Consider the following 15,760-nt stretch of genomic DNA (forward strand, 5'->3'; position numbering starts at 1 on the left):
AAAGTAAATGTTTCATATATGGTATGTTAAAGTGGTTATTGGACAATACAAAAAGTTTGTAAAGAAAAACTCTTTAGAAAGGTCGTGATCCAAGTGCCATAAATTTATCGATTTGGACACTAATGAAAGTTTGAGCAATTGGACAACCCCTATAAAATAGTGTTGTCTCAAGTTCATAAACGTAAAATTGAAGGAAAAAAAAAATAAAAAAAAAGCATGGAAAGACAAGTAATTTTTCAATTCAACCCTTTAAATTAAAAAAAAAAAATCATGTTCCAAGTTTGGTTTAAAACTTGCTCATTGCCATGTATACCATGCAGTCCCAGTGTGATGATTACCTAGGCAAGGAGCTAACGGCATGAGCAATGCTTTACAGCCGTCTTGCACCGCTCTGAAGCAAGCACTTCTCTGCCATGCAGCCTGGGAGAGTTCTTCAGGAGCGCACCGCCTCCGAGGCAGAGCAGGAAGCCAGGGGCTAGGAGCGGTGTGATCCTGAAGCTTCATCTCGAGAACAATCCTCTATGTATTCCGGCTACTCCATCTATACATTTAAATATATCATTTAGCAGGTCAATTTATAAAATAGGAAGAAAAAAAAAAAATTAACACAAGATTATAAATGAAAAGAGCCTTGCACCAATTTTTATAGTTTAAGGATTTATTAATTCAAACATGCATGTAAAACACTAAATTGCATTAGCAAAAGATCAATGTAAAAACACTGTTCACAATTATTTTTTTTTCCTTTTTGTTTTTTTTTGCAACATTGCTGAAATGCGCTTTGAATTTGTTCGTGTTGTAGAAAGGTTGAGTCACTTGTCATTTCTAATGGTGTTTGGTCGAAGGGGTGCGCACCATGTCATTAATACTTGCCCTATAATTAAGACCTCACAGACCCCTAAAGAGCAGAACCGATTCAAGGCAATGCTTAAAGTAAAAAAATTTACGACGTAAAAAATAAAAAGATGACATTAAAGAAAAAAAATTAGTAAATTACTGCATCTGTATGGCCGCGTCAGAGTCGCCAACATAAGAAGGTCTACACTGGTTTAGCATTTTCACATGATTTGTACACCTAGTGTTATAAGAAAACCATTAAGAGCACACCGTTAAGCAAAATCAACAAGAAAATTAAAAAAAATATATCAGTATTGGGTATAACGTTCATAAAACTACCAAAAAAGGCAAGTTACAATAGTCAGATATTAGAATACAAGATACTTTACGAGCAAGATGACATGGAAAGCATGTACAACTCTGAATCTGTGGGAATGCCCGTTCTATACTGTAAAGGACGCACGTCAATGGGTACTATACTCCCGAAATACCACGGTGCACCCCTCTGTCACCTAAACCAAAGTGGAGGACTCAATGCCCTACGAATCGGGGAGTCAGCTGGTGAAGAACTCGCCCTACAGTAACCTTTCCTACTGCATCCATAAAACGCAATTTTATTTTTTTTTAACCTAGTTTCAAAGCGGTAGTGTCACCTTTAAATACTGTTGCTTCACTTTACTAGTAAAACCCTGAAACCTATATTTTACATCGCCATCTTAAATTCATTTTTTTGTCCAAAAGAGCAGATTAGTACCCTTTAACCAAAATTTTATTTGTAACCCAAGCAGTAAAAAGATACATAATATCTCTAACATTCCTAAATAACCATTCTGATTTACAATGCAATACAGTGACTTAAGATTAATAAAGTTTTTTTTTTTTCTTAATATACGCAGTAAGGCCCTCGCGCCTCCCGTCAATGTATGAACAGTATTATCTCATATCGCTATAGCCGCTTCCTGTGTAGTCAGAAGTCGTATTGGAGTAAAAATCCATGTCTTTATTATATAGAGTTTTTAAATGGCTCATGATAGTAGCACAAAAAATATGGAACCGATGGGTGGGAATTTTGGCAACAATTAATTAGTGGAAGAGAAAAAAAAAAAAAAAAAGTAGAGGAAAAACCGTTTTCAGAAAGGAAATAAGGCTAAATAGATTAATCTATCCTTTAGGGAAGATTAGTAGAATCTGGAGAAAAGATGCATGTCACATATGGGAGGGAAATGAATAATATTCTGTAGATTCAAGATTATAGGCAGAGAATGAAGTATTACAAATAGGGCTGGGGGAGTAGGCATTGTTTGAGTTTAGGACCGGGGTTGGGTGAGGAGAGCGAGGATTACAAAAGCAGACATTTTCTCTTCCTCTTCTTCACTGGGGGTGGGCAGAGAACTGCTCGTATTGCTTCGTCAAACACGGTCTTCAGTCCTCGCTGTGTAAGGGCCGAGCATTCCAAGTATTTCACCGCACCTGTTGGAAGAAAGCCAAAACAACTTATTTCCTGTTCGAGGACCCCGTCCTTGTATTACAGAAAGCAGGAACAGATCTTACAGAATACAGACGTGGAGAGGCCTCTTAAGAAGCTTCGCACTTCTCTGGGACCAGCCGCTGCGGCTCAATAAAGATTGCAATGTAAAAACTATGTGCAACCAAGACATGTAAAGTGTAGTAATGAGCGAGTATACTCATTGCTCGGGTTTTCTCCGAGTATTTATGACTGCTCGGAGATTTAGTTTTTGTTGACACAGCTGGATGATTTACAGCTACTAGCCAGCCTGAGTACATGTGGGGGTTGCCTTGGTGCTAGGTAATCCCCACATGTAATCAAGCAGGCTAGTAGCTGTAAATCATGCAGCTGCGGCAATGAAAAATAAATCTCCGAGCAGTCACATAGTCGGCGGTCACCCGAGCGTGCTCTGGCTCACCTGAGCAACGAGTACACTCGCTCCTCACTAGTAAAGAGGAGTGCATTATTCATTTAGATCTTGTAAGGTGCTTTGTTCCCCCCCTCTATGCTCATTGCTTGCATATTTTCTGTGTCCACTATTCATCTCATTCCCATTATGTTAGAACTTCTTGCCTTCGCACCCATATTTGCTTTCATAGTGTTAACACAACTTGTGGAGCCATTTATGTGCGGGTGCTTGTCTCACGTGGTAGATTTTGCTCGCAAGCGCCGGTGTAGAAGTCCCGGCCATGTATAAATTACCGTGACACTAACTTGCATATACATGATCGGGAGAGAGAAGCATTTCAGAATACAATCCTAGTATTTATGCAAGGTTTTCCCCTCTGCTGGGAGTTCTTACATAAAAGAATAATGATTTACGATGCTGAAGAATCGGCTTTTCCTGCCGGTATTGTGATCTTTATTTAGATCTAGCCCGTACAGATATTCCCCCCCCCCCCCTTCACCATTAACATGGTGTTAAAAAAAAGTTGCATACCGATCTCTTTTGCCATGGCAAGTCCCTGAGGATAGGTAATGGGTGTAAGCTTCTTCTCCTTCAGCTTCTCGATTGTGTCTTTATCGTCTCTCAGATCAAGTTTTGTGCCCACAAGGATAATAGGAGTGTTAGGACAATGGTGTCGGACCTCCGGGTACCACTATGCAAGAATAAGAGGGTAAATAAAATAAAGAGCGTCATCGTCAGTCGTGTAGATCTGGGTCACGTCTGCACCTATAAACCTTCCAAACAACGAGGCAGCTTAACACTAACACCATGACAGAAGCCAGGACTCTGAGCCGCCAGTCCAGACACCAGAACCCCTGGCTCCGGTGCGTCCCCCTATTCATTAAAGTGGAATCATGTCACCAGACATTGAACTTCTCACCTCCAGAACAAAACTCTACGACCCACCGGCAGCCTATAAACATCCCCACATTCCTGCAACTGTAGCAAACCCCCCCATGGAGAAATGTGCATTTACCTTAGCACGGACATTTTCAAAGGAAGCCGGGCTCACGAGAGAAAAGCAAATTAGAAACACGTCCTAGAAAACAATTACAGTTAATAGCGTTCATTTAACGTACAAATCAGACACAGAACTTAGAGACTCTGCAAAAAGATCAGAAAAGCAAATATTACTTGGAAGGGGAAAGTGTGCTTTAAATTTAGAATCAGGGAAGTGCAAACCACATTGAAAACATAAGAAGAACACGAAAAGGAAATTAATTCTTCCTCTATTTCCCAGTCAGGGTGGTTTTAGATTGTAGATCAACAGGGACATAAAAAGCATTAATTGTGCTCTGCAAGCAAGGCGACACTTTCCGCAGATCGCAGCCTACACCAAGAGAAGGTGGCGGACATGACAGACGTGGCAGACCGCTCCGTTAGCTGCAGGCTTTCATTAACTCACCGAAACATTGGCAGCTTTGGGGCTCGGGCTTATAGCCTAACAAAAAATATTTAGATTCAAAAGCAGAGTTTAGCGCTTTATGGACGCTCGCCTCCCTCCTGTGACTGGGAGAAATCACCGCCCACGTCTCGTGCAACGCAGGCTAAAATTGGTCTTACAGAGATGAAGGCAGAGCAGAGAGACAGATGGAAGCGGAAAATTCTGCTTCATAGGTTTAGAAAATTCTCAAAAGAAAAAAAAAAACAAAAACCAAAAACTGTAGATTGCAACTATTGGGGCAGATTATAAACCGGTCTGTGCATGAATGTTTTGGTGCATTTTACCAATACAGTCACGCAGGAAGAAGTCTCTCTTCCCGAATAAACTCTTGGAGGCCTGCTGGGACCACCGGGGGATGGAAAACATGAACGCTGTTGACTTGTGATGAGCAAACATGCTCGGGTGCTAAATAAGTGTCTTCGGCGTGCTTGAATAATATGTTTGAGTCCTCGCAGCTGCATGTCTCGTGGCTGTTAGACAGCTGCAACGCATGCAGGGATTGCCTAACAAACAGGTCATCCCTGCATATCAAACAGCCGCAAAACATGCAGGCGCGGGGACTCGAGCATTGTTTTCAAGCACGCCGAAGACACTCAGCACCAGAGCATGATAAAACCTTATCCGAGCACACTTATCACTACTTTCGACCTAACTATTCACCCACCGTACAGATAGAGAACTGATGGTAGCTACCGGGGAAATTAAAACCATCTAGCCCAATACCATAAATTTAAGAAAAAAAAATTTTTTTTTATGAAATAGTTAAGCAAAAACTTTTCGGTTGAGTTCCACTAGTCTGGACAATATATGAAAAATTACAATGTCAGCTTTCCTCTTGTCAATACAGTGACTATGTGTGTGGGCAAGTAAAGGTGTCAAGAGGAATAGCAACAAATGTGTTTATACATTTCCCAGGGAAGTAACACCACAGCTGTAGAAAAAGTTGTTATTTTATTGGGAATACTTTTTTCGAAAACCGGCATGTTGTCTGGAGATCATATATGTCCTTTTCTATCGATCTTTGTAAAGTTTTAGGCACCGCATCAGATGATTTTTTTACTAGCAGATCGCTTCTATATGCAGCCAATGCACACGTCTGAGCCATCACATATCTCTCCAAGAAGCAAATATTAATGTTTTACCGAGACTGAACCGAGCAAGCAAACCGAACCAAGACTGAACCGAGCGAGCAAAATGACTTTACCCCTCCACCACATCTGATCGATGCACGCAAGAAACTTTAGCTCAAAGCTACAATTACTCAGGAGGAAGAAGCCCCAAGTATAGTGAATAAGAACGATAGACAGTAATCGCTCCATAACAAAGAAATAATCGGATACTTACCGTCTGTGGGTAAGATAGCGGACGCAGCCTATCATAATCTTCTTGTCCAGCAGTATCCCACAATCCTAAATTCACTGGCTTTCCATCCACCATGACATTGGCAGAGTAGTTGTCAAATCTGAATATTAGTGGATAATAAAGAAAATTCTAGGGTTAAACTGTTCACGCTCATGACTAAAGCTAAGCAGTAGGGCAGCATTTCCCAAACTCCAATCCTCACAGTCCCCAACAGGGATTTCCATGGTATTGCACAGGTGATGGAATCATCATCAAGGCATCAGAAATGGCCACAAGTTCTCTAACCTTTGCAATACTAATGAGATCCTGAAAATATGACCTGTGGGGATCCGTGAGGACTGGAGTTTGGGAAACACTGCTTTAGGGCATGTTCCATGGAGGAACCCACTGTGGAAATCCTCGGTGCTACAGTAGCAGCATTGGGAATGAGTTTGAGAAAATCTTAAGCACACGCCGTGGATTTAAAAGCCGCAACATGTCAATTTATGCTGTGGATGTACGTGCACATTTGACCCTTTGCAGTGTGTAGAGTAAAATTTGCACATTTTCCACACAAAAAAAACAATTTATTGCCTAAGTTTGCTGCATATAGGGTTCATAAGGTGATAGTGTATGTCTTAGTGGTGGCCGGACAGCTGGAAAATAAACATTTTTATTGCAAAAAAAATAAAATAATAATCATGAGGGAGATAGTCATTTACAGTATTACTAGGATGGCTCAATATAAAACAAATAGTAAAACGCATCCACGCAACGTATGAAGTGTACAGAAGTCTTTGTGCAATGGGTGCGTACATTAAGCAGGACACGGAGTACAAACAAATCCATCAATACCACAAGAAGAGGAAAAAAAAAAAAAAACAACTGCTTCTATTGTGTAATTATACAAAGTCAGGGAAAGTGAAAAAAAACAAAACACAAACAAACAAACAAACAAAAACACTAGCAAAAAGTATATCAATGGGAGACCAAAAAGCATCTAGAACCAACAGGACAAAAAAAAAAAAAAATAAACAGCAAAATAATAATTTAAAAACATCCTTGAGGAGTTTATATAATGGCAAAGTTTAAAGGACCCGTATCTAAAGAAATCAGTAACCTTATGGTCCAACCAGGTTCCAAATGATTTTTGGTGGAATAACGTGGCTATGGACCAAACGATCACCTAGAGATCTACACCTCCGTAAGGTCACCGCAGGTGTGAGGTGAAGTCAATCGTTTTTATTACGATTATTTGCACATTTAGCGCCTCATGTGTCGGAGAGACCGATACTGGGGTTTACAAAGCAACATTTTTATCAGATGCAAGGAAGTATAGCTTTACAACAGCAGCAGACCACCAACTTACACAATGCAACTGGATCAGTGACCAAGTCTATAGGGGGTGTACCTGTATTAGTGTCCAGAGGCGGTATTATGGGAACAGCGAAGTGTGCGATAACATTTCCATCATTTCTATTCACTTTACAATAGTTAAAGAAACTGCATGTCCTATCTGCCCTGCCAACACACAGCCATTGCTAGAGTTGGTGCAAATCAATTCAGCTACCATACTAATCTGTGGCCGCTGGATGGCTGCCTTGAGCACCATGGCTTTTCTTTTGGCTTGGTGTGACACCACACTGCAATGATGAGGTCTTGCTCGACCAGCAAATCAAGAGCCGCAGATGCCAGTAGGTGGTAATAAGTGCTCCTGTCCTACTGCCAAGAATTACCCACCTGGGTGCTGGACTGGGCCCTGAAAATTGATTTACGCCACCTATAACTGCTGCATATAGGCAGCTCTCCTCATCACGGCCATTTATTGTTTTTGACGTCTAGATCTTCTTTGAGAAAAACCAACAGGTAAAATGAATAAGTTTGTGAGAACAACACTGGGCCATGATACTTACACAGTTGGGATGTATTCTCCGGGGAATGCATTTGTAGTGTAACTGATCAGCAAACAAGTCTTACCAACAGCTCTGGAATATGAAGAAGACATACAGGTTAATGAAACCTGGAAGAAATCAGTGCAGATTTACACTTTACTGCAAGTCATTTACCAACTGCTTAGACCAGCCATAACATACTGTATTTTACCCTCCGATGACTTAATGGATATGTAGGATAACCCATAGTCAAGAGTGTACCTGCAGCCCATAGGATATGACAGAAGCAATATCCAATCGTAACTCGCATTTTAGATTTAAAAATAAATACCAAGTAAGAATATAATCAATCCAAAAGGTCATGTTCTCTGAACTGGGTAAGCATCCTTCCCCGTGGCACAGCCCCCGATACAAAATGTCTATCCTGTTTATAAACAGCCCATCTGTGCAGTTATTTCTGACCAACTCCATTATTAAAGGGATCTCCCACTACTCAGACAACTGTCTTACATCATGTATTCTCCCAGGGCTCGCATGGCATTATTATGTCACGTGAACATGGCTGCCATCAGCGGACGTTATTTGGCAGGAGAGGTCACTCCTTCCCCAGATGTCCCGAGGGTCGTCTGAAACGAGTCTGAGCGAAGCAGCTCATCCCCACGATTGGCTGCAGTGCTCACGTTCCATGTCACAAGATCCCTGGTAGAGACATTGCTGGAACAGTGCGGCAGATGAGCATCTTAGTTTTATTTTACACTGGATAATGCACTTAAGAGGTTGTCTGACTAGTGGACAAACCCTTTAAAGAATTTAATAGCTGTCTTAACATATTAGGTTTAATGGGTCTTATCATAAAAACAGCTAACATTTCTAAGTGCATGGAAAACAAAAGAAACAAAAATTATATATAAAAAACATGGCAATTTAACATAGTAACATAGTTAGTAAGGCCGAAAAAGACATTTGTCCATCCAGTTCAGCCTATATTCCATCATAATAAATCCCCAGATCTACGTCCTTCTACAGAACCTAATAATTGTATGATACAATATTGTTCTGCTCCAGGAAGACATCCAGGCCTCTCATAGTAATAGTTCCACAGCGCTTTACAGTTTGCACACATTATCATCACTGTCCCCGTTAAGGCTCACAATCTACATTCCCTATCAGTATGTCTTTGGAGCCTGGGAGGAAACCCACCAAACACAGGTGTTGTCCTTGGATGGGTTTGAACCCAGGACTCCAGTGTTGCAAGGCTGCTGTGCTAACCACTGCGCCACCATGCTGCCCATAAAACCCACGTAGTGTCTTTGCAGATGTTGTCCTTGGTGGGATTTGAACCCAGGACCCCAAAGGAACAGTGCTAACTATTAAACCATCCTCATAAGCTCTGCAGACACATTGTACTCCTAATACCAGTGGCAATTTACTTGACACATTTCTCTCCAATAACAGTGATTTTTAATTTTATGGTTCGCTGTTTGTAAGCGTTGTATTCCTTTAAGAGACCAGTAACCTAGACATCAACTTCTTACCAATAGACACTGTAAGTGCTGCGCTGAAGCCCACCTGGATCGCTGGAGCCCACTGCTGGCTGCGGATCCGGGGCAGCCTCGGGGCTCCAGAGTTCCTGGCGAAGCAAAGCTACCTCTGCTTTCCGCATCAAACAGCGCACAGTCTGGGCCAGCAGTGTGACGATGCCGCTGGTCCAAACTGCCAGCCAAGCATGAAGGCACCAACCTCCTCGCCTTCCCAGGAATCATAAAAAGGTGGGACGGCTAGGAATCATTGAATTCACCAAAAACAAAGAGGATGGGTTAAGCGATGAAAATGGATGACTTCAACCATAATAAACATCTTTCTTTGACCATTTGTCCTTCGCGCGATGGGCACTGTGAACTACAATATGTACGGTGGCATCTGTGAGTCAATCATTTGTTCAACAAGTTTACTTCTAGCTGAGGTGTGTGACACAGAAAAAAAAAAAAAAAAAAAAAAAGGTAAGCCCTTAAAATAGAAAAGTAACCCTAACTATCCTTGCTTCTGAAGTGCTTTTCCGTTTTGTATCACTCAATTGCAGAGATATTCACATCTTACTATTGGAGCATGGTATGTGAAATCTCTGCTCACAGACCAACTGAGAGTCTGCAGTGTCCACCTTCACTCCTTTCTAGTCGCTGCCATACTCCGCTCAGCTGCATCTGAGACTGCTAAATCAGCTGTTATTGGCAGCTTCAAGAAGGAAGGGGAGGGAAACCACCTTAAGGGTTAATGAACTACCTGAAAGAAAATATGAATACCTTGAGGGGTGCGGTTTTTAAAATTATATATATTAGAAATCTCCAAAGTCTGAATAAATGTGCAGAATTATCCCATCTACTGAATCAGATATGGATCAAGCAACACAAACATTAAGGCTGTCTGCACATGTTGCGGATTTTTCGCTATAAAAATGCATACATTATGCATCCCATCATTTAGAACGCATTCCGCAATTTTTGCGGTAAAAAACGCAGCATGTTCATTAATTTTACAGATTTTTCCCGCTATTTAATGCATTGGGAAGCTCCAGAAAAAAAAACGCATCAAAAACGTGCGAAAAAAAAAAAACGCATGCGGATTTCTTGCGGAAAATGTCCTGTTTTGCTCAGGAAATTTCTGCAAGAAATCCTGAACGTGTGCACAGAGCCTAAAACCCAAATGAGCATTTCCCTCTCCAGGTGCTGTGATATCACAGAGATGTTTTGCTGTAACATCAAACGTCCCCAGTGTCCCTATGGTAATTCTTCCTGTCTCGTGCTCTGGCAGTTGAGACTTGTTATAGCAGGGGCTGCGGATTTCCTTAGGGTAAATGCACATGTCCCTCTCCTGCCACACTTTTGCCAGATGTTACACTGTAGAAACGGAGTTCTCAGGAAATCCCATTCACTCCGCTCCGTAAGAACATGCTCTCAGAAAACTACTGTATTTGTATTTAAGGCCTCAATCACAAAAAAAAAATAAAGAATTTACAAAATGAAAATATGTGCAGACTGGCGTGCAACTACCTCAAAAAGTAAGAAGTGTAATGTAATGAAAGAGTGCAATGGTGTGAAGGGTTACAATGCGAGTCAATAGATAAATCATTTACATCTGGAAAAAAAAAAAACATCTCAACCCCAGGGTAAAGCGAGAGGGTGGTGGGGAGCACCCCAAATGCCATCAGATGCCACGATCCTGGCACACGGGGGTGTCTGTAGGAACATTAATCTTTGTAGATTGCCCTCCTATACCATCTTAATGGCCCCCCAAAAATGTATACATTAGGCCAGGGTTGCCTATTTGCTGAAAGCTCCAAACTCTGTAAGGTTTTTAACATGTATGAATGTATTCTAAGGACTCAGCACCTTTGTCGTTGTGTCACTAGAGCTAATGAGATCCGACACCGTGATCTATAGCGGCCTGATGGAGAAATATGGCCAGTGGCTCCAGTCTCCTATACTGGTCCTGCCTGCCTCTCCTGCAGACCTATACATGACTGAACAGCCTTTGCTTTCTTAGCTTATGAATTAGAGAGAATACATACACTACGACACAGACAGAAGGGCCAAATGCTCATCGTGGGAACATAGCCTAATAATAATAATTTTATTTATATAGCGCCTAAACATCTATTACTCCCAACGACCGCACAATCCTGTACGCCAAGTCTTAATACTTCTCTCCTTAGATGTAGCTGGGACGGTTGATTTGACAAGCGATGATAAGATACCCAGGCCTCTCTCTGGCTGCAGCCATCTCCGGTTTACTCACATATTTGACTCCTTTTTGCCTTATTTTCAGTGAGTGCTGGGGTCAGAAGACAAGTTTATAAATGTAGGAGATATTAACCACAACCCGAAGTGACACCGATTACTGAGGTCTGTGCCGTACAGGGCACCAAACTAGCATGTGGTTCTATTGTGGTAATTTGGTATACCGGTAATTGTCATGGTTCTTGCCCATGCAGCGCGCTACTGTTACATATAATCACACCCTTAGGCCTCATTCATGAATACCATGTCTCACAGCTAAAACACATACCCATTACAGTATACGGTCCTCTTCACATGTCTTTATTGCATACCGAGCCCACCCAGAAGAAAATAAACTCCTGCTTTAATCCTGGAATCATGGATCAGGAAAAAATAAATAAAAAATAAAAAAAAACTCCAGTATAAGTCTAGGATCTGTAAACATCACAGAAGGCGCATGGATCTTTAAAATTGCGAGTTTTATTTTCTTGCATATGAGAAAATCACTGATGGTAAAAATTAACTGACCCAAAAGACATGGGGGAAAAAAAAAATCAGAATGAGGAAAAAGGGCAAATCTGCAGGGTATTATATCAGCAGAATTGTGGATGAAGTTTTCCGAAAACCAAAGACGACGACATTGAGCGGTGCTGTGGACATTACACCTGCAGCCTGCCGCCTTCATCTTTGGAATTACAAAGGGTTAAAGAGAATGTCACAGAGGTACAACTACCGTAATTTAGCAGCGGATATGACCGGTGAGCACATTCCTCAATAATTCAACATGACCTGATGCATTAAGTGGTCACAAGAGTTAAAAAGGGCTGTAGGAGATTAGAAGACTAGGACTCTTATCCACGGACTCTGCGTGGAATTACAGCTCACCGATTGCTGACTGAATACCTGCACGGTGACATTCTCAGACAATTGGTGTGAACCGCTATCGTCCGTGACCTGATCATGTACGACCAATGCGCTGAAAAGACCGAAACTATTCCCATCACTGCCGCCAAACGCAGATTATCAGCTAATTACTACCAGGCCTATGGCAGTCACATGAACGATGTACAGCCATCAACTCCACTATAGATGGACTAATGCAAGCAATGTCATCCCTGTTCACAGTGAGCGAGAAAAATAATAAAATATATAGATCTGGAGATGCACTGGATTTCTTCAGCCACTGCTTGTTTAAAGGGGTTGTCCATTGAAAACAAGTAGGTGATAACTTGCTGACCGGTGGGCTCCAATGGCTGGGACCTGCTCCGATCAACAGAACAGGGGACTTCTTGCTGCACGGGTGCATTCACACATCCACGTGTAATGTCCAAGCGCTAGCAGATATATACTTTTTTTTTTTTAAATTGGACAACACTTTGACCCATAGATTCACTGGATATATATATATATATATATATATATATATATATATATATATATATATATATATATATATATATATATATATATATATATTAGATAGATAGATACCACAGGCAGTCTCACAGATGTGAATGCACCCTCAGAATGTACGTTATGGCGGTGATTGCTGCTCCATTCATTCCCCATGGGGCCGCTGAGCGATGTATTCAGGATTTTCCTGAAGCCTCGGAGTGAATGGAACAGCGCTCAGACATCCCACCCGCCGGAGCAGCGCTCAGACATCCCACCCGCCGGAGCAGCGCTCAGACATCCCACCCGCCGGAGCAGCGCTCAGACATCCCACCCGCCGGAGCAGCGCTCAGACATCCCACCCGCCGGAGCAGCGCTCAGACATCCCACCCACCGTTCTCTTTTGTAATTCGGGATAAAGATTCCCGTTCTGCTGATCAGTTCCAGTCCTAATAGTCGGACCCCCATCCATCAGCAAGTCAGCACTTGTCCGACAGAGATTGCTTATTTCCGTTGGACAACCCCTTTAATGACATTGATGTGTCTTAACCCTCATTTAAAGGGAATGTTCACGTTTTTGAGGCATGCTGGACATCCGCACCTACTAACCCTCATGAATCAGAGGGCTTCAGATGTAAGAGTGTGGTCAGACCCCCCCCAATAAACATTATGTAGTCACCCCTCCATAACATAATGACCCCCACACTATACATACTGGGGAATATATATATTATTCACAATCGCTTCCTGTACATGGGGCAACATGAAGCAAGTCATCGTCCACAGCTGGCACACATGGTATACAGGGGCCTGGACTGTGACACTGCCCCACATACAGCGGGCATCAGCTACGTCTGTTCCCAGCACTACATGTCACCATCGGGCTGAGCGATCCAGTGCAAACAGCACTTTTTGGGAAAATAAAATGGACCCCATAATACCCTGTGCGGCCCCTATTACCAGAACTGACGTGACGGAGGCGCACAACGCGTTCCCAGCGGTCTGAGAGACCGTATACGCAGATTTCCCTTTGGCACCACGCAGAGCTTGCTGTGCTCAGACACATTCCTGTCATGCACAGGACTGACAGAGGAAGGGGTTAAACACTGATCCCTGATCGAGGGGAGATCCTCCTCACTGGATCCCTGCAGGGTGCCACATCCGCAGTGAGTGTGCAGCGGATCCATGCCGGAGAGGGGGCTGGCCGGCCCTGCCCCTCCACAGCTCCAGGCCCTGCCGGAGGGGGCGGACGAGGCCCCGGCTCCCTGCAGCCCCCCACACCCCGGAGCGGCACTCACCCGTCTCCCACCACCACACACTTGATGGCCTGCATGGCTGCTCCGCGTCGGTGCTCCCGGTAGCGGGAAAGGAGGAAAAGGAAGAGAGAAGGAAAAAAAAAAAAAAGGGCGGCGCCGAGAGGCCTGAGGGGGCTGCTCGGGTGAGCTCACTCCTGCCTCGGCGACACCGGCGGGCTCCTCTGTGTACGAGAGACCGAAGAGGGCACCGTGTGAGAAGCAGCGGCCACCACCCTGAGCCCGGAGCTGGAGCGCCTCAATAATAAGATGCAGGAAGCGCGCAGCCCGCGTCACTACCGGCCGCGCCTCGAAACGCGCCGTGCACGCGCCTGGGTGCGCCCCGGAGGTCGGCGGCGGCGGCGGCGCGCGGAGGGAGCAGACGTCATAGGGGAAAACGCGGGCAAGGGGCGTGTCTACCCTGGCTGTGAGGGAGCGTGCGCGCCACCTGGCGGTCACTACCGGGGATAGCGTGCTCCACTCATAACCAGACAGTTTTATTATGTTCTGTCACTTTTTTGCTTTTAGGATATGAGAGTTTTGTGTTTTGCTTTTAACCCCTTCACCCCAAAGCCTGTTTTCACCTAAGTGACAGGGCCAATTTTTACAATTCTGACCACTGTCACTTTATGAGGTCATAACTCTGAAACGCTTCAACGGATCCTGGTGATTCTGACATTGTTTTCTCGTGACATATTGTACTTCATGATAGTGGTAAAACTTCTTCGATACGACTTGCATTTATTTGTGAAAAAAAAAATTTGTCGGAAATTATGAAAATTTAGCAATTTTCAAACTCTTAGTTTTTATGCCCTTAACCCCTTCCCGACCTTTGACGCCACGTAGGCGTCATGAAAGTCGGTGCCAATCCGACCCATGACGCCTATGGGGCGTCATGGAAAGATCGCGTCCCTGCAGGCCGGGTGAAAGGGTTAACTCCCATTTCACCCGATCTGCAGGGACAGGGGGAGTGGTAGTTTAGCCCAGGGGGGGTGGCTTCACCCCCTCGTGGCTAACGATCGCTCTGATTGGCTGTTGAAAGTGAAACTGCCAATCAGAGCGATTTGTAATATTTCACCCATTATAACGGGTGAAATATTACAATCCAGCCATGGCCGATGCTAAAATATCATCGGCCATGGCTGGAAATACTAATGTGCCCCCCCAGCCCCCCGATCTGGCCGGTACACTGCTCCGGCTCCCCTCCGTACAGTGCTCCGCTCCCCCCCCGTGCTCGTGTCCGCTCCCCCCGTGCTCCAATCACCCCCCCGTGCTCCAATCACCCCCCCTGCACTCCGATCCGCCCCCCCCGGTGCTCCGTTCCACCCCCCCGTGCTCCATTCCAGCCCCCCCGTGCTCCGTTCCACGCCCCCCGTGCTCCGTTCCACCCCTCCCGCGCTCCGATTCCCCCCCCCGTGCTCCGATCCCCCCCCCCGTGGTCCCCCCCCACCCTATCATACTTACCGATCCAGCCGGGGTCCCGTCCGTCTTCTCCCGGGCGCCGCCATCTTCCAAAATGGCGGGCGCATGCGCAGTGCGCCCGCCGAATCTGCCGGCCGGCAGATTCTTTCCAAAGTGCATTTTGATCACTGAGATATAATCTATCTCAGTGATCAAAATAAAAAAAAATAATAAATTACCCCCCCCCTTTGTCACCCCCATAGGTAGGGACAATAAAAAAATAAAGAAATTTTTTTTTTTCCACTAATGTTAGAATAGGGTTAGGGGTAGGGTTAGGGGTAGGGTTAGGGTTAGGGGTAGGGTTAGGGCTAGGGTTAGGGCTAGGGTTAGGGCTAGGGCTAGGGTTAGGGTTAGGGTTAGGGTTAGGGGTAGG

At 44.1% G+C, this 15,760-nt stretch overlaps 1 protein-coding gene across 2 annotated transcripts; it reads right to left on the bottom strand.

The window, feature by feature from the left end:
• Nucleotides 1-640: 640 nt before the first annotated feature.
• Nucleotides 641-14,238, bottom strand: RAC1 (Rac family small GTPase 1). Of its 2 annotated transcripts, XM_069734184.1 has the most exons (7): nucleotides 13,933-14,238; nucleotides 7,491-7,562; nucleotides 5,581-5,698; nucleotides 4,198-4,233; nucleotides 3,769-3,831; nucleotides 3,285-3,444; nucleotides 641-2,307 (listed from the first exon to the last, which is right to left on the bottom strand). In XM_069734184.1, the coding sequence occupies exons 1-7, from the start codon at nucleotides 13,965-13,967 to the stop codon at nucleotides 2,177-2,179; spliced, it is 615 nt and encodes a 204-aa protein (XP_069590285.1). In that variant the 5' UTR covers nucleotides 13,968-14,238; the 3' UTR covers nucleotides 641-2,176. The 2 variants fall into 2 exon arrangements, with proteins under 2 accessions (XP_069590285.1, XP_069590287.1); XM_069734186.1 differs by lacking the exon at nucleotides 4,198-4,233.
• Between the last annotated feature and the right edge of the window lie 1,522 nt (nucleotides 14,239-15,760).

The sequence above is a fragment of the Ranitomeya imitator genome, chromosome 7 (assembly GCF_032444005.1).
Source record: "Ranitomeya imitator isolate aRanImi1 chromosome 7, aRanImi1.pri, whole genome shotgun sequence".
Lineage (NCBI taxonomy): Eukaryota > Metazoa > Chordata > Amphibia > Anura > Dendrobatidae > Ranitomeya > Ranitomeya imitator.

Coding starts and splice junctions, on each gene's coding strand:
- RAC1 (XM_069734184.1), bottom strand. CDS start 13,967: ATGCAGGCCATCAAGTGTGTGGTGGTGGGAGACGG. Junction 4,234..5,580: donor CGCTATCTTACCCACAGACG/GTAAGTATCCGA, acceptor ATTTTTTGTTAG/GCTATAAGCCCGAGCCCCAA. Junction 3,445..3,768: donor TTGAAAATGTCCGTGCTAAG/GTAAATGCACAT, acceptor ATTCTTGCATAG/TGGTACCCGGAGGTCCGACA.